The sequence below is a fragment of the Colletotrichum acutatum genome (assembly GCF_030867785.1).
Source record: "Colletotrichum acutatum strain CBS 112980 chromosome Unknown BDZ83scaffold_103, whole genome shotgun sequence".
In the NCBI taxonomy this organism is placed as follows: domain Eukaryota; kingdom Fungi; phylum Ascomycota; class Sordariomycetes; order Glomerellales; family Glomerellaceae; genus Colletotrichum; species Colletotrichum acutatum.
Window position 1 is genome coordinate 47,919 of NW_026849097.1, and position 24,105 is coordinate 72,023.

General features: G+C 53.0%; 5 protein-coding genes across 5 annotated transcripts; 4 read left to right on the top strand and 1 right to left on the bottom strand.

Moving 5' to 3' along the window:
• On the bottom strand, positions 1-4,806 carry BDZ83DRAFT_586128 (kelch domain-containing protein; the record flags this gene model as incomplete). The annotated part of the gene is made up of 4 exons (XM_060505916.1): positions 1-3,655; positions 3,706-3,988; positions 4,054-4,465; positions 4,531-4,806. 4 exons carry the CDS (start codon positions 4,804-4,806, stop codon positions 1-3), a joined length of 4,626 nt encoding a protein of 1,541 aa, XP_060361119.1.
• A 5,972-nt stretch (positions 4,807-10,778) lies between these two features.
• BDZ83DRAFT_559969 (uncharacterized protein) lies at positions 10,779-11,081 on the top strand (the record flags this gene model as incomplete). Its single annotated transcript, XM_060503552.1, has 1 exon — positions 10,779-11,081. A coding segment is annotated over one exon (303 nt), but the record flags the coding sequence as incomplete, so codon positions are not given.
• A 259-nt stretch (positions 11,082-11,340) lies between these two features.
• On the top strand, positions 11,341-16,008 carry BDZ83DRAFT_20610 (WD repeat domain-containing protein mip1). The gene is made up of 2 exons (XM_060501677.1): positions 11,341-15,239; positions 15,299-16,008. Exons 1-2 carry the CDS (start codon positions 11,449-11,451, stop codon positions 15,516-15,518), a joined length of 4,011 nt encoding a protein of 1,336 aa, XP_060361121.1. The 5' UTR covers positions 11,341-11,448; the 3' UTR covers positions 15,519-16,008.
• Positions 16,009-16,325: 317 nt separating this feature from the next.
• BDZ83DRAFT_20595 (ankyrin repeat-containing domain protein) lies at positions 16,326-17,769 on the top strand. Its single transcript, XM_060501676.1, has 2 exons — positions 16,326-16,411; positions 16,491-17,769. Exon 2 carries the CDS (start codon positions 16,502-16,504, stop codon positions 17,546-17,548), a length of 1,047 nt encoding a protein of 348 aa, XP_060361122.1. The 5' UTR covers positions 16,326-16,411; positions 16,491-16,501; the 3' UTR covers positions 17,549-17,769.
• A 1,589-nt stretch (positions 17,770-19,358) lies between these two features.
• BDZ83DRAFT_706751 (ankyrin repeat-containing domain protein) lies at positions 19,359-23,733 on the top strand. The gene is made up of 5 exons (XM_060511532.1): positions 19,359-19,653; positions 19,718-20,020; positions 20,076-20,891; positions 20,942-22,755; positions 22,859-23,733. Exons 1-5 carry the CDS (start codon positions 19,544-19,546, stop codon positions 23,653-23,655), a joined length of 3,840 nt encoding a protein of 1,279 aa, XP_060361123.1. The 5' UTR covers positions 19,359-19,543; the 3' UTR covers positions 23,656-23,733.
• Positions 23,734-24,105: the final 372 nt, after the last annotated feature.

Consider the following 24,105-nt stretch of genomic DNA (forward strand, 5'->3'; position numbering starts at 1 on the left):
CTAAGGCCGGTCAGGTCGGCTTTTCGTCTTGGCTCGGTCGTTCTCGGCTTGTTCGTCTACGTCGAGTCGCTTGCGCCAGTCGGCCAGGCTTTCGCTGAGGCCAAGTCCGACTTCCTCGTCCTTGCGAGTAGGGGTCGCGGCGCCCTCAAAGTCAAAGGTGTTGCTGAGGCGGTAGTTCTTGTTGGTGGCTTCCCAGTGAGTGCGCAGGGTCTCGAGCTCATCTGCCAGGTTGTCCAACGCAGTGCTATTGCGTCCGTCTACTCCACCAGAGACTGCACCATAGGTGCTCTCCGCGTCGGAGCTGTCCTGTCGTCGGTGTCCCACGCTATTTCCGTTGGTGCCCCTCTCGGTCAGGTCGGATGTCATACTCGGTGCCTGCCTGCTTTGCCGGCGGTAGCTGTCGACTGAGTTCTCGACCTGGTCAAGAAGTAGAGAGACCTTGCCTTCGGCATCCTGGGCGCGACGCTCGAGAAGGAGGTTCTCTTGCTGGAGGCTCTCCAGGTCTCGGCGGTTGGCGGCAAGTTTCCGGGAAGCTTCTTCAGCGTCCTTGAGAGCGCCCTCGCGTTGCTTCTTGCTATCCTCCAGTTCCTTCCGGACCGCAGTGAGCTGAGATTCAAGCTGCTCTGTGGACGCCTGCAAGTCTTCTTCAAGGGCTTCAATCTTCTCCTGTAGAATGTGCCGTTCGCTTTCCCAGTTGACAGGTGCGTTGCCGTCGTTGCCGGCGGATGCCTCCACGCGATCCTCAAGCTCGATAACCTCGTTCTTGAGCTTGGCATTCTCCGTCTTATACCTGGCGAGCTGCTCCTTGAGTTGCTTTAGCATCTTCTCCGTACCCTTGACGTAGTGCACAGCAGACTGGTAGTCGTTTTCCAATTGGCTGAGCTTTTCACGATACGCAGCTTCGCTGGCCTCCTGCTGAGCTGTGCTGCGCTGTGCATTCTCTTCATGGGCGGACAGTGCAGCGTTGAGCTGATCCTCAAGGTCGCGAATGCGGGCCGCCTCGGGAGTGTTCACTCGCGGGCTGCCGATACTTCGGGTTCGCGACATGCCCGTGGGGCTGATGCCACGCTCTACGAGGATGTCCTTCAGGGTGTTGTGTTGCACGGTCATCGCGTTAGTCTCCAGCTGTTGGTTCTGAAGTTGGTGCTTCAGGTCTGAGTTCTTAGCCTGCAGAGATTGGGTGTCCCTCAGAGCCGCCTGTAGCTGTCTCCTGATTGCCACACCCTCGCGACTGGACTGCTCCTGGTAGACCTCTAATCCGGCAATGCGCTCTTCCGCAGTGCGAAGCTTATCAGCCGCAGCATCGGCCTCTTGCTGATACTTCTTAACAAGGGCGTTCGCAGCCACGAGCTGGGCCTGCAATGCCTTGGCACGTCCCTCGTCGGCTTTGCCGTCGGATCCGATATTCCTCGCGGTAACCTTGTCGAATCCGGCCAGCACAGCTTGCTGGTGGAGTTTTGCTTCGTTGGCGTGCTTCTCGGCGATCTCCTCAGCGTCACGCAGACGCTGAGTTGCAGCTACGAGCTCTGTGGTCCGTGCTTCGTGTTCCGCCTTAAGCTTGTTGAACTTGGACTCGAGTTGCTCCCTTTGCGAGCGCTCCTCCTCCAACTTGCCCTCCAAGAGCGCCTTCATCTCTGCGGAAGCAGCCATGGCGGTACGGAGAGAGTCAAAGGTATCGTTCTGCTCCTTGGAGCTGCCGATGGAATCGTTGTACTTCTTCTCAAAGTCGTCCTTCTCTACGGTCATGAGCTGAATCGCTGCCATGGCCTCTGTGTATTGAACAGCCTGCTCCCTAGCCTCTTTCTGCACCATGTGCAGCTCAGCCTTGAGCTGCTCGAGTTCGGTAGAAGTCATTGTCTTGTAAGACTCGAGTTCGCTCATGCGCTTCTGAGAAGCATTGGTGGTGTCGTCGGCCAATAGGCGGGCGCGTTTCTCGGCTTCAAGCTCGGATTTCATCATCTCAAGCTGAGCCTGGAGATCCTTTTGGTAGTTCAAGGCGGAAGCCAACTTGCGGCTGATCTCGGTGGAACGGTCATCTACATCGCGTTCGCCATCTAGCTGCGGAGTGCTTGCAACGCTCCCACCCATCTGGGCTGCGACTCTTGCCTTAGCATACACCGCCTCTTGAATTGCAGCGTCTCGCTGCTTCTCTGCTTCGGCGATTTGTTTCGCAGCGAGAATGGCTTGTTTATCAACGGATGCCTGAACATTGGCGAGCTCGGTTCTCATGGCCAAGAGAGCCTCGATAAGGGGTTTGTCCTCGTCATCAAAAGTCTCTGCGGCCCTGCTGTCTAGAACAGGGCTGAGGCTTGCGTTGGGAACGTAGCCAGCCTTGCGGGCCAACTCAAGCTCTGACGCATACCAAGCGTTGCGGTTCCTAGCTGTGTCCAACTCCTTCAGTATAGCGACAGTCTGTGAGGTGCGGCCAGAGGATCGTCGAGACAACGGATTGCTGGGTTGACGTGTGGGAGCCGGTGGCGAGGCCGGGCGAATAGGTTGCTGCACTTGTATCGGCGACTGCTTTTGGGTTGGTGGCGGCGGCTGCGCTTGGGCAGGAGGTTGAACTGGAGCAGGCGGTTGTGCTTGCGTCTGAGGTGGTGGTTGAACTTGAGCTTGTTGTTGAATCTGCATAGCCTTCAAAGCTGGCTCAGTTGTACTATCCACGGAGGTTTGAGACCTGCTACCTTGCCTAGACCTGGTCTTGGAAGGCTCGGTAGGACCAGATTCAGACTTCGAGCCAGATCTTGTGACTTGTTGAGGAGTACGTCGGCCATTGGTGACTGGGCTCTCCGCGTCCTTGGACACTGGCTCTTTAACCTCACGTATAACGGGCGACTGGCCTGCTGCAATCTGCGGCGAGCCACCAACAGATCCATCTCTCTCCGATGACTGTCCCCTAACTCTTCCCAAGTTTCCAGTCTGGACTGAAGGCTTTGCAGGTGTTGGTCCTTGAGGCGGGGGGCCAGCGGGGGGCGAAGTCACTGCAGATCTGGGGAGTTTCGACATGTTGTTGATTGCCGCCGGGTTCGCATCCGTTCCGTTGGGAGATCCTCGCACCACGTTGGTAGGGCTGTTGACGGCGGAGGTATCGCGAGGTGCGCCAGGGGCACCAACTAGTCGCTTTTGATCAGGAGGACCCTGGGATCCGTCTCGTGACAAGATATTCCTGGTCTCGGCTGCAGCACTGGGCCGCCTCGCCTGTTGTGGGCGTTGCTGTCCGTTCGCCTGCGGTCCATTAGGTTGTTGGGCTGCCGCCGCATCGTTCGGGTACCGAATCTTTGTAGTATCGAGCATGTAGACTATTCCTAGGTCGCCAACGCTGGCGGGGGACGAAGAGGGTTCGCCTCCGACGACAACCACGGCCTTGCCAACGGTAGTCATGCTGTGACCGGATCGGGGAGAGGGCGAAGGGCCCATGTTCTGGAAGGTGTACCAGCGGCGCGAAGTAATTCTGAAGGCGGCGAGATCTCCGAGGTCGACGCCCTCTTCCGTTCGTCCTCCGAAAATGTACATGACATCGTCGACGATTGATGCAGCGTGACCCTCACGAGGGACTGGGATGTAGCCAATGCAGTCATGTTGCGTCCATTCGTTCGTGGCGGGATCGTAGCTCCAAACGTCGTTAAACCATTGATAACCGTTTGTACCACCGAAGCTAGAGTATGTCAGCAGTGATACCAGGGCAAAACTTGACGCAATACGTACAGATACATCTTGTCATTGTAAGTGACCACAGAGTGGTTGGTTCGGGCAGCTGGGATTTTGCCGACCGGCGGTCCGCCACTCTCAGTGTTCTGGATCAACATCTCCCACCGGTTGTTGGGCATTTGGAGCTGGTTAAGGTCAAAAGCAGCCAGATCGTTCATGAAGTATCCCTCGATTTGACCGCCAAAGATGTAAATCTTGGATCCAAGTATGTTGAGAGAGTGGCCGTAGCGGCCGGAAGGCCTTGTGCCAGCGGGCAATGCTCTCGACCATTGTCTCGTGGCTGTAATTGATTAGCGATTTCCCACCACAAGGAAGTGCACGCGGCGTGACCAGGATAGAACTCACAGGTGTTGAGAAGATAGAGCGTCTCGTCCAGGACGTCCATCTCATCGACTTTGGTATCACCGCCATAGACGATGAAGGCGTTGCCAACGAGCAAACTTGCGTGCCCAACTCTCGGGCCCGGCCCCTCGGCTGTCGTCGCCAGAGGATAGCAGGCCATGTTCTGCCCGGCCTCGATCATCCACAAGTCACCCTTGACGGTGGAGCTATTGATTAAACCTCCCATCACGTATATATCGCCCTCTTTGGACGACACCGAATTGACAGCCGCTCCATAACGGGGAAAAGGGCTCGGGTGTGAAGATGTATATGTCAATCGTCGTTGCGACCAGGGGTATAGTGACGCATTAGGGTTCATCATTTGTTGTTGGGGAGGCATCTGGTTTTGCGAGGATACGGGGGGAGCGTTGCGAAGCTGGGAAGGAGATCAGCAGTGTTCCAGCAGGGCCAGCTCATCACAGTAAACTGATAAAAACTTACAGGCAAGTCGTTTGAAGGCCCTTGTGTCGGTATTTGGTCCACGCTGGGTCCTCGCTGGCGAGTGTAGCCTTGGTCGGGGCTTCCAGCACCGGCGCTGCCATCGCGATCGATTGAGTTCAAACTGCCGGTTGGTGTTGAGCGCTGAGTGCCGTTCTTCTCTTCTCTCGCGATTCTCTCTCGCTGGCTCTGGATTGAACCCTGTGAGCCGCCAGAGTTTCCATCGCGGCTTGCAAGAGCTCGATCCTGATTCTTCTTGGACTTGAAAAGAAAAGCCATGGCGAATCAAGTCGAGGCCTGCACGCTGAGCGGCAGTTGCAGAGAGATTTGCTCGTAAGTCGTGTCCAGTGCGCCCGGGATTTTGGGGGGTATCAATTGAATCGTTTCGGTCGTTGGTTGAACAAGTTGTTCAGGGGCGTCAGGATAATGGGAAAAGTCGCTCAAGTCGCACGTTAGTCGTGGAGTCGATGATGCGGGTAGTGGGTGCTATCGCCAGTTCGCTGGGAAGCTGAGTCGGGTGAGGCGCGATGGAGATGCAGCGGATGCTGGAACGCAGCAGATACGCAGGAACGGGAAAGGGAGTCGGCGCTCGAATGTGCGGATGGCTGGGTTCGCATCGGTGGAGTGTGCCCGGGGTAGCGCGCGTTGCTGAGGCGAGGAGCGTCCTGCGATGTTCGACCTCGTCCTTTTTTTTTTTATATTGCGGTCCTCCTCGTCGGCGCAGTGAAGCGAGTAAGGTGGTAAGGGAGCGAGGGGTGAGAAACGAAAGGAGGCTGGGTGTTGGGCGAGACGGGACGATGTCGACTCCGCGCGTACGCAGAGCTGTTGCTGACGGGGGTTGGCTCGTCGGATTTTTAGGGGTTTGATTACTCTTTTTTTTCTGTCCTTCTCCTTCTTAGGCGTTTTCCCCTTCGGATTGCCGTATCTTTCTGTCCGTGGTCGGTTTATTATTACTTTAGGCTCTCGGGCCAGGAAGACGCAGTCAGGTGTCTGCTGATAGGTACGGCGATCGCAAAGCGAAGGATGGTCGAAGTTGGATGAAAAGCTGGTGATGCAGCGAAAGAAAAGAATGCCTAGCTAGAGTGGCCTTTTCCGAGAGTGAGTCGGTCACTTCGTTACCTCTTTCCTTCTCCGCCGTTGTAGAAAGGAGGTTTTGGAAGAAATGCCACTCTAGGGATTGGGAAGCGATGGGGAAGGGGGCAGAAGGGAAAAAAAGAGACATTGGACCCAATGCTGCTGGGCTGATGGAATTCACCTCCAAAATGCAGGAGTAACAGCGGAACCTGGTAAAGTACACCTAAAAATGTTGCAGCCCAGTGCTAGCTGCGAAGTACCTTCTGTCATTGGGCTACAGCCTACCTGGGCACTCGTAGTCTCTTTCTCCATCGTTTCGGTGGCTCCTGTTCCTGCACTGACTGGCTCCGCTGGGTCGCTGCGCTGGCCTGTTCTCCGCCCACCAACTTGACTGCTTTAGCCCGCCCTGCAACCTGCCCTGCACATCTGCACTCTGCACTTGCGCCTAGGGGCATGTTCTTAGCTGATGTTGGACCAATGGGATGTCGTGCAGCTTGAGTTTCCGCTCGCTTATGAATGGGGGTGCAAGGGCCGAGTAGGGGAGAGCCCAGCATCCAAGCAGAAGGGGAAACTTTTTCAGAGGAGCACGGGGAGGCTGCAGGCGCTTTCTTTGCGACGGTGGGTGGGGGAAAGGAGGGATTGGAAGGAACCTAGGATTCTCGGACATCAGGCGGGACATTGCGAGTACTCGACACCACGTGGGCCATGCCCTTTCGAACGGTGTCACTCTTCGGTACATCGCCATGCACGGTGGCCTGCTTCCCGTTTCCTTCAAAAGGGGCGGGCTAGGTACCTGAGCTGGAGACACGACGAGGCCTTACGAATTGCACCGTATCATTAAGCATGCCGTAAGGACGTAAGTACCTGACAGCCCGTCGCTGGACTGAGAAAGGGGCCGTCGCTGCTTAGCTGTCTGCCCAAGTACGAAAAAGGTACTTGACTTTGGCCTGTCTTGGCTTGGTGTCCCGTGTATCTACCATCCAAACATCTCGATGAGGATTAAAGGTTCTCTGTTCTATTATTACTATCAAGGGCTTCCTTCTCCAGCGCGACCTGAGGCGGCCGTCCGTCCCGTCGAATGGTTGCTGACTGCTGACCGAGTCGGTACCTTACCTTGGATGCTTAGGTCCCATTCTTCCGCCCACCTATTGTTCGAACACCTTTCTTTCAGCCTCCTCTTTCAACTTCAAAGTGAGGCAGGTGGGTGGAAAGCTTCGCACCCTCGACGTCTCGTTGCCTCTGCAGTCTGGACAAAAGCTGATGCGCGCCAAGTGCCATGTGCGACTTTGAGTCATAGTCAAATCAGCCTTCCTGGCGCTGATCTTTCCGACCTCTAGAACAACTTGTAATTAGAGCCGGCTGTTCCATCCCCTTTCAAGGGACACGCATACCTACCTTCTGGGTTCTTTGCCAGTCTTTGGCCCCAGTATGCGTACCCATGGCCACCAGTCAAGAGACTGTGGAATCTTGCCCATTTGAGACAGGAAACCTCAACAACAACCCGCTCACATCATCAACGTGACATCGGCCCCCATCAAAGGCTCCAAATGCTCCCACTACTGCCCCCATCACGATACTACGGAAGGTAGCACACGTCCTGAGGTCCGAGTCGGGCGACGTCCGTTCTGGTACGAATACTTTCTGCAGTCAAATATTGTCAGCCTTCTTGTTGCTGAAGCCTGAACGTCCGCGCACCCGTAAACGTCGTATTCTGTGCCACCTACCCGAGGCACGAGCTGGTCCTGAAAGTCAATTTGATGCCCGTGGACTGGACGGGCGAGAGGTACACCTAGGATGTTCATCGTCTATTTCTTCTTTGACAAACATCAGGTCTCGGGATGAGACATGGAAGCACATGACGTCCAGTCACTGGCATTCCGGCCCCCAACACCCTGCCGCCAGTCTGGGCATGCTGGGCAAGAAACAGCGTATCAAAGGATCTCATCCCGGCCTGTTCAAACAAATGCCCTTGACGCATGTACTCTTCGTACCTACATGTCTGACAAGCAGCCGAGGCGGCGCATCCATGCCACAGGAATTCATGAACATCCTCATCTTGTTCCCGCCCTCGTTCCGGGCCCGGGCCAGCCGCCAAGAAAGAGGGACGACCAAAGAGGGAAAAGACGATGAGGCTCGTGGCAATGAGAAGATTCTTCCCATGCTACTCTGGGGCATACCAGAGGCTGTTAATGGTTATTGGCAGCCCGCAAAACTCGTGGCTTCAGGGGGTCGTCTCTTCCGTAGCAGTCAAAGAGGGCAGCGGTTCCATTGATACGTTGAGGATAATTTCCCTTCAGGGGGCCCATCTGCCATGAGGTGGTGTGTTTCAAGTCTCCCAAAGCTTCAACGCCATTCGGCAGCCTTCCTGGCACACGGACTCTTTGAAGCTTCGAAATTCGGCAGCGGCCGCAAAGAATTGGACGGCGTAAGAGTAGAGAAGACGGGAAAGACTTCCGAAGACCAAGGTGCCACGAGTGACGGGGGAGAAAACGGACGTTGTTGGTCTCCTCTCAAAGTATGGAAATAGATACTGATCGCGATGTCTGTCATATCCGAATAGGTACACTGTGCAGGCCACGGCTCAGGACAGGGAGCGTGCTCCACACCACAGACGTTAAAAGCATCTCACCATGCCATATTGGGCGGGCGCCGGCCTTGCCTGAAGACTCCTGGCGCATGAGCAGTGGAAGGGCGGTGGTGGCGCAGAGATAGACTTTGATGGAAAAAGGCATGGAATTCTGGTAAATTAACCTACCGACTTAGCCTGCCTGCTAAATTCGGCGCAAGAATGCTGTTCTGAGATGGCGCGTCTGAGAGTAAGATGCGGACGTTCATTCTGGTGAGCGAGCATTAGCGTTGGCCTGAAGCAGACGGGAGACGGAAAGCTGGCCACGCGGCGGCGGCGGCTGGCGTCCAACTCTGATCGTCGACGGCGTGAGGGAGACGATGGGCGCGCGATGTGAATTGAGGCTCGTGTTGGGGGCAGGGTCGGTCCAGGTTCGAGTTGGGTGGGCAAACAGGATGGACCCTCGCGATGGCCTCTGATGGCGCATGGACGCACCGGCCGACGACGAACCGACCAGTCCATCTTATCAGGTCGAGAGTCTTAAGAGCGCAGCCGCATTCGGCGATCGGGAAGGTCTCCAAGCATAAACCGTCTCAACAACGAATGACCCTGAAGCAGGGCATGCGGTGAGCTACAAGCATAGCGGGTGCCCCCCTCATCGTCGTGATCGTCGTCGTCAGCACAAAGGCAGAAACGGCCAAGCCGCAACTCAGAAGAAATACAAGCGAAGGATTCCCGTAGTCCACTTGCAGCTTGCAACTTGAAGCGAATCCCACCTCGTATCGTGGCAGTTACATAGGCCAACAAGCCCCAAGACTGAGGCAGATGGGTCGGCGATACGCAACACAGCGGGTATGACGTGCGCAAGGTCGACGGAGAGGGATGCGACGATCCAATTAATTAAAAAAAAAAAAAAAAAAAAAAAAAAAAAAAAAAAAAAAGAAGATAGGGAAAGGGAGAAAATTGACATCCCCGCAAAATAAACGGAAAGGGAAACAAAAAGGAGAGGAAGGAAAAACAGAAAGCGAGCCGGCCGTTTGGGGCAAGACATTGTTTCTAACGCGCCCGCCTCCCGCCAGCCCATTCCCCACCGTGCCTGAGTGATGTTGCGAGGAATGTTTTCTCCGATTTGCTCGCGCTATCAATAAGCCTGCGATACAGTAGTCGAGGTAAAGTAACATACTCCGTAGGTTGGTAGCCACGTAGATAGCGTATGGCGCAAGATTGATTAACATCCAATTGATTGTCAGGCACACTTCCATTTCTTGGGGAATCCACCACCGCCTATGCACACCCATCGGTTCATCTACAGAGGGCAAGTGAGGTGATCCAACGGGACCTACCGCCTAGAACCAGTTCAGCGTTCGCAAGTACAATTTCGAGCAAGGACCGGCCCACGAATACTTTCCCAGGACAAACGCGGAGCCCGATGCGTTCGTTCATGCCACTCCAGCCTGTGACAGAATGAGACTGAATGAACTTGGGCCCTGCTCAATGCTGGTTGCACTGAAGGAGGCCACAATAAAGAGCCATGTGAAGATTCAAGAACCTACCTTACGGAGGGAAGGTGCATTAAATTGGGACTCGGGTTGCTCATTTCGGATTAGCGTCTTTGGGTCTCTTAGCCGGGCCTGGACCGTGCATCCGGCCGAGGCCTTCTTACCTCATCTCCCTCCGATTCGGATCTGTTTCTGCCTTCTGCGCTTCGCCAGAGTGGACGCGGGAGACTGGACGAAATGCGGAGATGTGGAGCTGAAAGGCGGTCAGGGTCGGGTCATCAATTGCCTCCCGTCCATCAGTTCTGATTCGTTTTGCCATTTCCATGCATTCACAGTACATAACATGCCTTGATATATTCTCAACGTGACCCGAGTACAAATCGGGACATGAGATGAACCACTGATCCTGAGTGAACAAGACTCATCACTTGTCTCTTGACGAGAAGCATCAAGTGTATGTATCAAAAGAAATTGTAGACGGAAGCAGGTGAATATTAGGAATACCTTTATCGGAACATCGGAAGAAGCTTTCGGAGCGAGCGAAGTAGAAGGCAGGTGATTGTTCCTGACACCTGATAGGCTGGTTGTGGAAGCTGACCTCAGCCCAAGGTACCATTCCTAAATTTTGGCTGGTGCACCTCTGCCGCACATCACCCTGTGGACCTCTAGCGACTGCCTGCCACGCTGAGCTGAAGTCGGTTGTTAGGCGCTGCGCTGCGCTGCCAACCTGATCCGACCTGACCTGTCACTCCCGTCAACCTCTCCAAAAACTCCAAATTCGCGTCACCGACGCAATCGCCTATCCCGTATCTTCATCCACCTCATCCTGCCCGACACCTCACGACCGACATGTCGTCGCGGTAATCGATTTATAGGTGGTTTGTGCGCCAAATTCGAATTTCGACAACAGTGTCACCGTCAAGATGACGGCTGCCGCTGCGCAAGATCAGACCCATCCTCGCCCCTCGCCCGCCAGTCACCTTCGACAGTCAAGCTCCTCCAAACCCACCCCCTCAACTTCTCAACCTCGACATTACGCCAGCATATCGCGGAGGACAAACAGCACTGCGCTGCTCGGAGTTAATGGAAGCCCCAACAACATGCCGCAAACTCAGGGTCCTAACGGATCCTCCGCCTTCCCCGATGCGACAACTCAACCCTCACCATTCGGCGGTGCTGCTCCCCCTCTAGCACTTCAACGATCCACGAGCCACGATGATAGCAACGCAAGACGCCCTTCAAGTGCCCCTGGTAACAAACAGAATCTGGCCGCCGGGTTCTCTACCGGCGAACAATCGGATTCAGATCGACCGAAGCGGCCATCCGTGAAGCCGCTGCTTATGCGATCCAAGAGCGAATTTGGAGTCAGCCGCCCTGAAGAAGTTGACCATTCCGAGGAAGATATTCCTCATTGGGGCGCCAGACACGGATTCGATGAATATCACGAGTCGCCGGAAATCCTGGCCCAGATAGCAAATGTGAGTAACAGCTTTTCCCACCGTCCCCATCTACACTTTGTGCCCTTCTTCCTTTTTCCCACCCCAAGCTCTGCGCCTCCCCACTAGGCGGACTTGTGGCGGCGCTGTCCAGCCGGACTGGTCTAACCATAGTCTCTTGTCGGCGCGCGTCGCGCAAAGAAAGGAGACTCGGTGCTCTGCTCTCTCGGCTTGCAGGCCATGCTGGGAAATTGTTGTCCGGAATCCAGTCCCGAGGGGCAACGCGGGGCATGACCGTATCCAGGGCTTGAATCTACATTCCTCCCTCATCTAGACATTTCAGACGATGCAGTCTCCCGGGTGGATGGGGCCGACAGCCGTATTGGCAATCTTGGATCCAGACGAGCCCGAGTGCGACAACATCGCTTCTTTGCGCAATTGGGACTCGTTGGTTTCAACTCGCATCTTGAGCCGTGCTGACTCCTTTCTCCAGAATTGGTACATGTATTGGACCGACAAGCGACACGAGACAACCGGCAAGCCCAAGGCGACATTACACAAGCTGCAGGATTGGCGCATGCGAGATAGACTTAAGACAGTATCTGCTGCGTTGGCCGTCTGCCTTAATATTTCAGTCGAGCCTCCCGACCAGCTTAAGACGAACCCGGGCGCCAAACTGGAAGCATGGACAGACCCTACAACGCCGCCACCTCAGAAGGCCCTCGAGAACATCGGCAAAGCTCTCCAGGCGCAGTACGAGACACTGGCTATACGCACAAGATACAAACAATACCTCGATCCATCGGTGGAAGAGACGAAGAAGTTCTGCCAGTCCCTGCGTAGAAACGCCAAGGATGAGCGGGTTCTTCTCCATTACAACGGCCACGGAGTACCTAAGCCCACTGCGAGTGGCGAGATCTGGGTTTTTAATAAGAACTACACCCAGTACATCCCAGTGTCGCTCTACGATCTTCAACAGTGGCTTCACGCCCCTACGATTTACGTCTGGGACTGTTCCGAAGCCGGCAACATCCTCAACAACTACCACAGATTTGTCGAGAAGCACGAACAAGAAGAGGATGAAGCTGCCGCGAGAGATCCCAATTACGAGAAGACCGTGTTTCAGCCCTATATCCACTTAGCTGCCTGCGGCGTCAAGGAGAATCTCCCTACAAACCCTCTCCTCCCAGCCGATCTATTCACGGCATGTCTCACTACCCCTATCGAGATGGCTCTCTGGTTCTTCGTTCTTCAGAACCCCCTCAAGACGAATCTTACACCAGAGCGCGCCAAGAAGCTTCCCGGCAGGCTACAGGAGAGAAGAACGCCACTCGGCGAGTTGAACTGGATCTTCACAGCCATCACCGATACTATCGCTTGGACTACACTGCCCCGACACCTGTTCCGAAAGTTTTTCAGGCAGGACCTCATGGTGGCCGCTCTTTTCCGCAACTTTCTTCTGGCCCAGAGAATCATGTCTGTCTATGGGTGCCACCCGCAGTCTTTCCCCGAGCTCCCTGAGACCCGGCAGCACCCATTGTGGGCAAGCTGGGACTTGGCCGTGGATATGGCACTAGCCCAACTGCCCATGCTGGAGCGAAAGGAGAATGAAGGTCTCGAGTACGAGTACCAGAACTCAACCTTCTTCACCGAACAACTAACAGCATTCGACGTTTACCTGACTCGTGGTGATGCCCTTTCTCAGAGACCCCCTGAGCAGCTTCCAGTGGTGCTGCAAGTTCTGCTGAGTCAACAGCACAGAGTCAGGGCGCTCATCTTGCTCGGAAGATTCCTCGACCTAGGCCCATGGGCAGTCCAGCTTGCCCTGAGCATAGGCATCTTCCCATATGTCCTCAAGTTGTTGCAGTCCGCTGCCGCAGAACTGAAGCCGGTCATGATCTTCATTTGGACCCGCATTCTGGCTGTGGATATTTCATGCCAGCAGGACCTTATCAAGGACAGCGGATATAACTACTTTGCACAGATACTGAAGCCATCCGAGGGTTTGCCAGTCGTTAACGAAGCTGAGCATAAGGCGATGTGCGCTTTCATTCTATCGATGCTCTGCAAGGATTACAAGCCAGGGCAGCATGTGTGCAACCAAACCGATATAATGACCTACTGCTTAATGCACCTGCAGAATCAGGAGAATCCACTCCTGCGCCAGTGGTCTTGCCTATGCATCAGCCAACTGTGGCAGGAACTTCCAGAGGCCAAATGGCGTGGCATTCGAGAGAATGCGCCGGCCAAGTTGTCATTCCTGACAAAGGATCCCGTTCCTGAAGTCAGAGCTGCCATGGTGTATTCCATGACTACTTTCCTGGGCATCATCGACCTGACGGATGAGGTCGCTCGGATCGAAGAATCCATCGCCTGGACACTTCTAGACATGGCCAACGACGGAAGTCCAATGGTCCGTCGCGAATTCCTTGTCTTCCTCTCAAGGTTCATTTTGCGCTTTGAGAGTAAGTTCATTGTCGCTGCTTATGAACAGCTTCAAGAAGAAAGGGAATATCTCCTGTTCCCCCCTGGCCAGGATGGCATGGATCACAAGATGGGCCTGCATTATGCACGAAAAGAGAACAGAAATGCAGACGGCACCATCAAGCCCAATGTTCACGGTTTCGCTCATAATACCGTCTTCTCAGCCTGCTGGAAGCATGCTCTGATGCTCAATGTTGATCCTCATCCTGAGGTTCAACGTGACGCTACAGTAATTGTGGACCATGTCCACCAAGCTGTGATGGCTTCACCTGTCGGTGAGCATGCGCAGACCCTCATCGATGATATCCGAAAGAGGGCAAAGCGTGCGTCGACAAAGAATCACTTGCACTTGAGTCAAAGAAGTAATGCGATTGGCGTTTCGAACTCTTTGGCTACTCCACCACTGCCATCTCCTGGCCTGTTGCGTCGCACGGCAAGCTTGCTTTTCCAGCTGCCACTATTTGGTAATGACGGAAAGGCCGATACCAGCGAAAAGCCAAACTACTCTTCTCCGGTACCGTCACCTGGTCTACATAGGGTTGGCTCCCAGAAGATCAAGGCCCCTGAGCTTGCTGAAGCGCCACCAGAACAGAGCGACCCAACGGCTATCCATGCCAATTATCACATTGCCAAAGAGCCCGTCTCCACTGGTTTTGAGGATCGTAAGCTGGGCGAACCACCAGCCATGCCGCTGCAAAGTTCCTTCCTGGAGTGGTCTATTGAGTACTTCTGCGAGCCTCAGATGAAGCCGAGCGAGTCAGACGAACCTGGCAGCACTGAGTACAACGAACGGCTCTGGAGAAGATCCCGGAACGACTTCATCTTGACAGAAACGCAACCACTCAAGCAGTTCGCCGGTAGCCATAAGTGGAATAACCAGCTGGGCATCACCAATAATGGCTCGCAACCCGCTAAACTCACATTCCACCAGTTTGAAGACCAGCTTGCGGTTGCAGACGATGGTAACACGGTGTGTGTTTGGGATTGGAAGAAGCATGCACGGCTGAGCAAGTTCTCCAACGGAAATCCTGAAGGGTCGAGGATCAGTGACATGAAGTTCATCAACGAAGACGACCAGGCATTCCTGATGACTGGCTCGTCAGATGGAGTCCTCCGAATCTACCAAAACTACGATTCCGACAGATCCATCAACCTGGCCTCGTCTTGGCGAGCCCTTACGCACATGGTGCCTAGTAATGTCAACTCCGGTATGGTGTTCGACTGGCAGCAGTCGCTCGGCCGCGTCCTTGTGGCTGGCGATGTGCGTGTCATTCGGGTGTGGTCTGCTGGCGCTGAGAAATGTGTCATTGACATTCCTGCCCGGTCTGGCTCCTGCGTTACGTCTTTGACATCTGACCAGATGACCGGTCACACAGTTGTGGCAGGATTCGGGGACGGCGCTGTCCGCGTTTTCGACACCCGTATCAGACCTCAGGACTCCATGATCAAGAAGTGGAAGGACGAAACAGATAGGCAATGGATCAAAAGCGTTCACCTGCAGCGCGGCGGACAACGGGAACTGCTCAGCGCGAGCAGAAACGGAAAGGTCAAATTGTGGGATATTCGCATGGATCGACCTCTTCACGTTTACCAAACAACTCGGGACACGCTTCGAACAGCCAGCACGCATGAACATCTGCCGGTGTTTGCTGTGTAAGTTATTCCCCAGGCCCCCTTTATTTTGCGGCATTGAAACTAACATCCCATCGCAGTGGTACATCCGCTCATGCCGTGAAGGTCTTCAACTTTGACGGTCAAGAGTTGTCCCGTGTCGAGCCTTACTCAAGCTTCCTTCAACAGAACAGGGGCTCTCCCATTGCAGCAACTGCCTTCCACCCGCACAAGCCGATCTTGGCTTGCGCTGCTAGGGGAGACTACCACGTCAACCTCTTTACCTGCGAGAAGTCCGAGCCCCAATCCCTGGTTGCCTAGTTGACAAGCCGGCGGATGTGACCTCGGTCTTGTGGTTTGCTTTTTTCTTTTCCTCACATATTGAGCATAGGAGGGTTTTCTTTGCTGCTTGTGTAACTATCTCTTCTTTTTCTCACTTCTTCTCACTACGGGACGGCAGCATACCAGGGACTGGCGAGGTTTTGGCGTTTGATTTGGTCGCGTTACACGACAACGGCAGACAGATGGTTGCATGAAATAACTTAGCTAATGGATGCAGTTGGCCATTTCGAAAGCCAATTGTGGTGTATGAAAGAAAATGAAAATTGCCCCAGATTCATACGTTATCTGGCATCAAATGTGACATTGAAGCAGGAAGCAGGATGAACTAGGATGGCTACGCCCATCTCATCCGGAGTAAAGGTACAAAAATCATCATTCCCACAAGATTTGACCAGCGAGCTGTAATCTCTAAGCACGCTTCGAAACGCAGAGCTGCTGGTCGAGGAGCCCACACTCACATACACATTATGAAGAGCACATGTTCCTCCCAACGGCGTGTGACTTTGTGGCGCAGGAACAAGTTCACATAGCTGCCTGGTGTGTAACCACCTTTACACCAGTGAGATCTGCACTCTGGAGCGCAATGGATGGGCGAATTGCAAGGCTCAAGTGGCGCGAAAGGGATGGAGATTCGGTCTTGGTTTGCCTTGTGATAGGCTGGTGCATACACGTCCGTCCCATGGGTTGGGTCTTCTTGGGTGTAAGTGTGGGCGTGTCCAGTTACTGGCGAGGCTGGCCTTTTCTGTCGGCTCAACAAAAGCCGTGCTGACGACGCTGTGTAGTGTCATCTAGCGATTTGTTGTCTCTTCTTCGCCAGACGTCTTGAGTCGAGCGCATATTCCGACTTCGGTAAAATAGTATACCAGCAACAGGTAGGCCAGTGCTAGATTCCCTCAAAGGTGGACGAATTTTTCACTGAAGTTATCTGACTTTTCCGTCTTCCCTTTTCAGCAGCACCGACGATGGTTCGTGAAATCAATATCAGGCCCGAAACTCGGGAAACGGAGGCACGGCGGCGCGAGTTGGCTGAAGTTGCTCCCGCGATCAAGCCTGAGGTGTATGGTTCCGGTGTAGATGCCACCTTGGACCGACAGCTTCAGGAGCTTGTCGACGATTACAAATCTTCTGGCTCCGGCGAATTCAACAAGGGGACTTTGATGGATCCAAAGCCTCGTGAAGCTATCGACCAGGGATGGATCGACGTCGGTACCACCAAGACCGAAATGTCCCTCGATACACAAGATCCAGAACCCGTTGAGCAAGGGCCGGCCCGCATTACTGCCCCGAGAGCTGAGGCCGGCCTGGACAGAAAACTACACGAACTCACCGCCGAGGGATTCCTGAGTGAATTGCGTGATCTTCTCCAACAGGGAGCAAACCCAAACACGTTATCCGCCCGAGGGACCCTCCCCCTCTGCGAACACGCGCGACGCGGAAATTTGGACGCAGCCAAGTTACTCCTCGATCACGAAGCCGACGTCAACCTATCCGACGCGAGCGGTCGGACGGCGATATCATACGCCACGGAAACGACCAACCCGGCGATGGCGCGCTTGTTGATGGCGGTCCCGGGGATAGACGTCAACCTCAAAGACGGTGAGCTTCGGGCGCCGGTGTGGTATGCCCTCTGCGCGTGGATCAAGTCCGGTCGGATCTTTGTGCCTGATACGGATACCTTGTTTGTGCTTCTTGAGGACGAGAGGGTGCGGGTTGAGGATGTTAATGGGGAGGGGAGAGGGTTGCTGCATCTTGCTGCTGCGGCTGGGGCTGGGGATCTTGTGGAGTTTTTGTGCGATCGTAGTGATGTTGATGTGAATCGTCGAGATGGGAGGGGATATACTGCTGTTGCGTATGCTTTGGGGGTGAAGAATGTTAGGGTGCTTGGGGTGTTGTTGAAGTATGGAGCTGGGATCACGGTGGCTCAGGGGAAGGGGTTTGAGGTTGTTTCTCCGAGGCGGAGGAGAAGATGGGTTGAAGGGCGATGGTGCTATGCTCGTATCATAGACTGAGTCTGGTTGCAAGTGGTAAAGGCATAGGCGAAGTGAGAGCAGGAAGAGTAGTCGGGACCGCGACCGAGATCTAGGCCGGAGTCTGCGGGACGCCGCAGGCAAGTGCCGGGCTTATGACGGATACCGGCTCCACTTTGAGCTTTCCTACCAAAGCCGCTATCTGTTCTGCTCGGGCCTACTCTTCTGGGGTCGTTGGTGCCGTCCCGGTTGGAAGATTTGATGGGGGGGTGACTGCTGCTGCTGTTGCAATTCAGACTGTCACTATCCTGCCTACCTGCCTCTATTGTGGAGTTTCCCCTTTTGCGTATTTATCTTTACGAACAGTTCTTGCTGGCGAAGATTACGCCAAGGACGTCAAGTTGGAACCTGACGTCCCAGAGTCACCTTCCGTAATGTCTCAATATTCTGATGAACGCCTGAGACAAGTGGCGCCTTTCGCAAATCAGACGTTGCGACAAACACAACGATATGTTTCGCCTGTCATCGGCCACAGCCTGAGACTTTTTTGGTACAAGTTTGAAGGCGGGTCTTGATTAGGACTATATATAAGAGATGCTTGCTTGGGTGAAACCCCATGTTGTAGAAGCTTATCAGGAATCAGTTGGCCTTGACCACACGCTGCAATGAATCGATTTCTTTCTTGCTACTCTGGCCGGGGGGGGGGGGGGTTACGGTACAGAAAGTACGAGAACCTTACCGTAAAAGACCGAGTTACGACAGTGATTCGGAAGTGAGGTACAACCATCACAGATAAATCAGCTTGTGTTGATGCTGGCCGGTTAGAAGCCGTGGAAGTTAAATTTGGTTTTGCACACTACCTGTACATCGTGTAATATCCGTGCCAGAGAGGTGGGAAAGCACTGTTTGCCCTTTATTCAAACAGCTTGATGATAGACGCTGCTTCGTGAACTTCTGCCACGCGTTATGATCCTACTCGAGGTATGCCTGAAATTTGCCCAAGAGCTGCACGCTTGAATGGAGTTTCCTAAGAAGGACTTGTGCTTCAAATGCCCGCGTAAACTTGTAGCTCTCGCTTCGTTTCTTACAAGCTCAATTTCCACGCCTTTGAGGTCATCTCTGCTATAAGAACGAGCATTCTTATTCTTAGCTAAAGCCCGACTTAGGTCTGTGAAGTCTGTCCCAATACCGTTCAACCAACTGGGTCCAAAAAGGAATCCTCTGGTTCACGTCCATTAAACACATGAAACACTTACTGGAGGACTATGTAATTGGTACACCCATTACTATCTTCAAAAAACCAACCAGTTTTGGTGGTACAAACGTGATGCAATGATGCTAAGTAACATCTTCCCATAACATCTTCCCAATTAACCTGCCCTGTCTCCTTTGTCGCAAGAGACTGCCAACATTTAAACTAATAAGAATACTGAGTGATGTGCAATTTCAACTTCCTCTAGAGCAATGCATGCCCGTTATCTCCTGTTTCTTTCGTGAGTTTTTCTTTCTTTTTCGTCTTTCTCGAAATTTGATATCTTTCAAAATAGGTCCTTACGTTGTCCAGGCGTTATAAAATAGCAACGTACTTGACTTCAGAATTGAGTCAGAACCAAGATTCGGTTGGTAGCATGCGGATCATAAGCAATCTGTTGGTCGTAGTCCGTACAGACAGGCACAATACCCAAGGCCTCGCATTCAGCTAAGTAGAAATCACTGGGCAGGGTTGAGCGTGTCAATGCCCAACAACTTGCTGCAGCCTGTCTGGCACAGCCTCACATGCCTACATAGCCACATAAATATGTAGTGCAGGCAGGGCAGTCTGGTTTTTTCATCTCTGGTGGAGAGAAGTGTAACCACTGCATAGCCTGCATGTGCAGCCGCAGGTCAATTTTACGCCCGATCAAGTGGGAAAGAATTTTTCCAGTGACATCGTTTTCTTTCACCTCCCAGTTTGTTCTCGACCTCTCTGTGACCCTCATTCTTTGATTTGCTTCGCGTTCATGTGCCTATGAAAGCCTGCGGGTAACTCCGTCTACGATGAGTTTCGGGTTTGGCGTTGGCGATTTTGTCGCTGTCACAGACAAATTAAGACACTGTCACGACAGATTTTCTGAAGCGCCTGAGCTATTTGTCTCATTAGTCAAGAAGTATGATCTCCGCCTTTCCAAATCGTGTATCCGTCAGAGAGTCTTGACTGACAGCCAGCGCTAGTGTGGAGATCATCGAGCCGCTTCTCGAGGAAACCCAATGCCCACAGCAGAATCTTAATGACAAGGAGCAACAAATACTAGAGAGCATCATCGAAGGTTCCTACACGGACCTCAAGAGATTGAAACACATATTGGACGATTGCAAGGAACTCAACAAGCCGCTCGACGAGAGAAAGTGGGACAAGTCGAAGCTTTTGCAGTACCTTCAGCGTTTACAGCTCGATCCAAAAGTGATCAACGGCATTCAATCAAGCCTCTCCGTCAAGATTATACTCCTGAATACCCTCAAGAATGCATCAGACAGGTCAGTATACATACAAGCACTCCCGGTCAGCACGGCGGCTGACGAAGGTCCACAGTCGAGCCATCCAAAGCACAAAGCGAATGGTGGTTTTGATGCACGATGAGCAAGTCAGCAAACACCAACAGAAAGTTTTGGAGTGGCTGACGCCATCCAACTATTCATCACAGCAACGAGATTACTTCTCTATAAGACACCCAGAAACAGCAACTTGGCTACTAAAGTCCAAGGAATTTGAATGGGTATCAAACAAAGGCCAGACTCTGCTATGCCGGGGTATGCCAGGAGCCGGCAAGACCATCATGACTTCCGTCGTCACAGACCATTTGATCCACCGATTCCGCGAGGAACCGAGGGTCGGGATAGCCTACGTTTATTGCAACTTCAAGGAAACTGAACGCCAAACTTGTCACGATCTCTTATCCAGTCTGGCGAAGCAGCTGGCGCAATCCTACTCTCCCTTCCCTCAAAGCCTTGAGATGCTCTACAACACACACCAGAAGGGCAACACCTCAATATCTACTCAAGAGACCACTGATCTGCTACAGAGCTTATGTTCCTGCTACGAAAGAGTATTCATCGTTATTGACGCCTTAGATGAGTGCGACAGAAACGCTCGACAAGCCTTTCTTCAAGAAATCCTCCGGCTACAACAAAGACACCAAGTCAATATTTTTGCAACCACCAGAGATATCCCAGAGATTCTTCAATCAAAGGAATTAAACGATTTTATCCCTGTAGAAATTAGAGCCAGTGAGGAGGACGTACTAAGATACGTTTCAGGCCGGATAACCTTCATGCAGAGCTTTGTTCGTAGCAACCTCGATTTACAGAAGGAAATCAAAGACACCATCGCGAGTAAAGTGGATGGAATGTAGGTTTCAAGGCTCGTTCAGTATTTCAAAGTGTTGCTAATGCAAACAGGTTCTTGTTGGCAAGGCTCCTCATCGATGCTTGGTCCAATAAGCTGAACCCAAAGGAGCTCAAAAAGGCACTCAAAGCCTTTGGGGCAACTAATGGGAAGGGAAACGTCTACTCAGTTGTATACGATGAGGCTATGAGACGGATCGAGTCTCAGCCCTCTGAGCGTATCGAGCTTGCGCTAAACATTCTCTCTTGGATTACTGGCGCAAAGAGACCTCTCAAAGTCGTAGAGCTGCAGCATGCCCTTGCCATCGAAGAAGACGAAGCAGAAATAGACGAAGACAACATCACGCCAGCCGAAACCATGATCTCGGTATGTGCCGGACTGATCACGGTCAGTGAGAAAAGCGGCGTGGTGCGACTTGTGCACCAGACAACACAAGAGTATTTCGAGGAGAAAAGGCATCAGTTCTTCCCTGAACTTGAATCGCAGATAGCGAAGATATGCGTCGGCTATCTCTCTTTCGAGAATGTCTACTGTGACGACAATAAGTCTTTTGGTCCGTCCGGTTGGTATTTGGATTGGATAGAACCCGAGCCGGCTTCGTTTTTCGACTATGCAGCCATACACTGGGGAGATCACGCTCGCGCATGCTCCACTATTCCTCCAGAAGTTGTGAAATTCCTGCGAAATCGAGCCATGCGCGACAGATCTCTTTCAGTCCTCTGTAAGCTACGTGAGGCTCCGCGCGTCCCTCTTACGCCAGCACATGTCGCAGCGTACCTTGGAATAATCCAACTGTTCGAGACAGACAGCCTCCAAGAAGATGAAGGAGACTTGGCCGATAACAGTGACAATACAAGCCTATGGTGGGCTGCGTTTGGGAATCAGACAGACGTAGTAAAACTTCTGCTCGACGGCGACGTCGTTCAAAGCACAGCACTCCCTGGGCCTTTGCATGGCAGTATCTCATCCCGCACTGTTCGACTATCTATACGAGCGGCGCTAGAAGAGACGCACAGCGCAACTCTTGAGGCGCTCGTTAGCTTCTACGCCAAGAGAAGATTCGACAGTGAGCTTGAGCCGGATGATCACGCGTTGATTTTCCGAAACCCTTGGTCTACTCACAACGTGTTCCGGAGACCAGAACCAATAAGAACCCGGGAGGCTGTTTTTGTGCCCAAAAGTCCACCTCGACAACCCTTCTTGACCGAGCCCGGTTGGAGGGCAGTCCTTCATATCATAGCCTCGGGTCTAGATGAAAGGAGCCGACTCGGATGGATACCACGGCTGTTCGAACTGCTGGCAGACTGTTTGAAGCATACAGGACAATTTACCCATGTCTTGAGAGAGTATCCTGGCCTGACAGAGATCTCATCGTATGACACGGGGTTCGCGGAAGCTCTAGGACTACTTCTGAGCATGGAGGCGCCTGTCAATGCGCGTGATCCTATGGGAAGGACTCCTCTCGCACAAGCTGTCTTCTTGGGATTGAACTTAACAGTCTGGAATCTTCTAGCCCTCGGGGCTTCGGTCGATATCAGGGATGAATACGGAGAGACTCCCGTATCGTTGGCTGTCAAGACGAACAATTGGGTGGCGCTTTCAAGTCTCGTGAAGCACGGGGCGACCATTGAAGTTCAGGACTCTTACCTGAATAAGCGAAATTCAGACGGCCGAAGTCCCGTATCAATGCTCGCACACATAGGAGATGCTTCACTTCTTCGCCTCTTCGTGGAGAAGGGAGCGGACGTCAGAGCTCAAGATTCGAATGGTCGAACGCCCATGTACTGGGCCATCGTCAACGGCAACATCCCGACACTTGAAGTCTTCTTAGAGATGGACATCGATATAGAATATCGAACGTCAAATGGTTAGTTCCTTCCAATACGAGCCGCTGCCAGCCGACTCAGGGCTCTTGCAGTTTCTTCTGGACTGGGCACAACGGGATGCTAATATCAAGACCGCGGATACAGAAAGGCGAAACCCACTATCATGGGCTGCGAGTCACTCAAATCTGCAAGCTGTGCAGCTTTTTATCGCGAGAGGTTCCGAGATTGATGCGTCCGATGAAAATGGCCGGACGCCGTTGGATTGCGCTTGCGTAGCCTTGTGCAGCTCGGATAGAAGAAGTATCATTGAGACGCTTCTGGCGCACGGCGCCAACACGGGTGCTGGCCACCGCAACCTCGTGTGGGTCCACGCTCAGGTTAGCTTCGACTTGGAAGTGGTCCATCTATTCCAACAATACGGATTCGACATGGGCTCAAAGGACGCAAAGGGTAGGACCTTGCTGCATTACGCCGCCAAATCAGGGCAGTTGCAGGACTTGAAGATGCTTCTTGAGTCAACTGATCTTGATTTGAATCTGAAGGACGACGACGGCAGAACGGCCCTGTGGTACGCAATGAACCGTGGCTCATCATGGACGCGCAGACAGGTTACGCAATTCATATTGGATTATCCTGGAGCTGACCGAAATTGCAGCAATGGTCAACAAGCGTTGCAGGACGCTATCGAGGTTAGAGATGGACGCTTTGCAAAGCTTCTGATTGCTCGTAAGGTCGTAGACGTCAATGGGGTATTTGATGGGGAAGTCCCCATGATGACCGCGGCCAGAAAGGGGGATCTGTGGACGTTTGTAGTACTCAAAGAGCATGGCGCTGTCTGGGGACACAATGAATGTAGCAACGTAGAGATTCTGTCGGAGACTTCCTGGAGATTCTTCAGAAACACAGAGACCTGGTCTTACCACCAAGGCCAGCTGTTGTGAGGCTGCAATGCCCTCTTCTTCTCAGAGTCATTTTGCTATGACAAGAAAAGTTTCAAATCACTTTTATTCATTGAGACCGTTTAGTCTACTGATGGTGCCTGTCTAACTTGACGACATGCCAGTGCCAGCTATTGTTGTTGGAACAAGAGGGCAGAAGAGGGTCATTGGAAGGCGGAGCGGCCCTTCCGCCCACCATTGATAACTGACGAAAAAGTCGTGGGCTATGCCCACTGAGATCTTCCTTCCATTTACATACGCAATTTGTTGAGCTTCGTACCGGCTGAAAAGGCCTTGCCCTGCTGGCCTGTGTATGAACAATTACCTGTACACCTATAAGTCATCATGGTTACCGTTTACACTCTAATGTTGGGTGTGCTAATTATTCTAATAGTCGCAGTCAACAATTTCATCTAAACAAAACTGACTATGCATGACGAACGGTTTATTTCT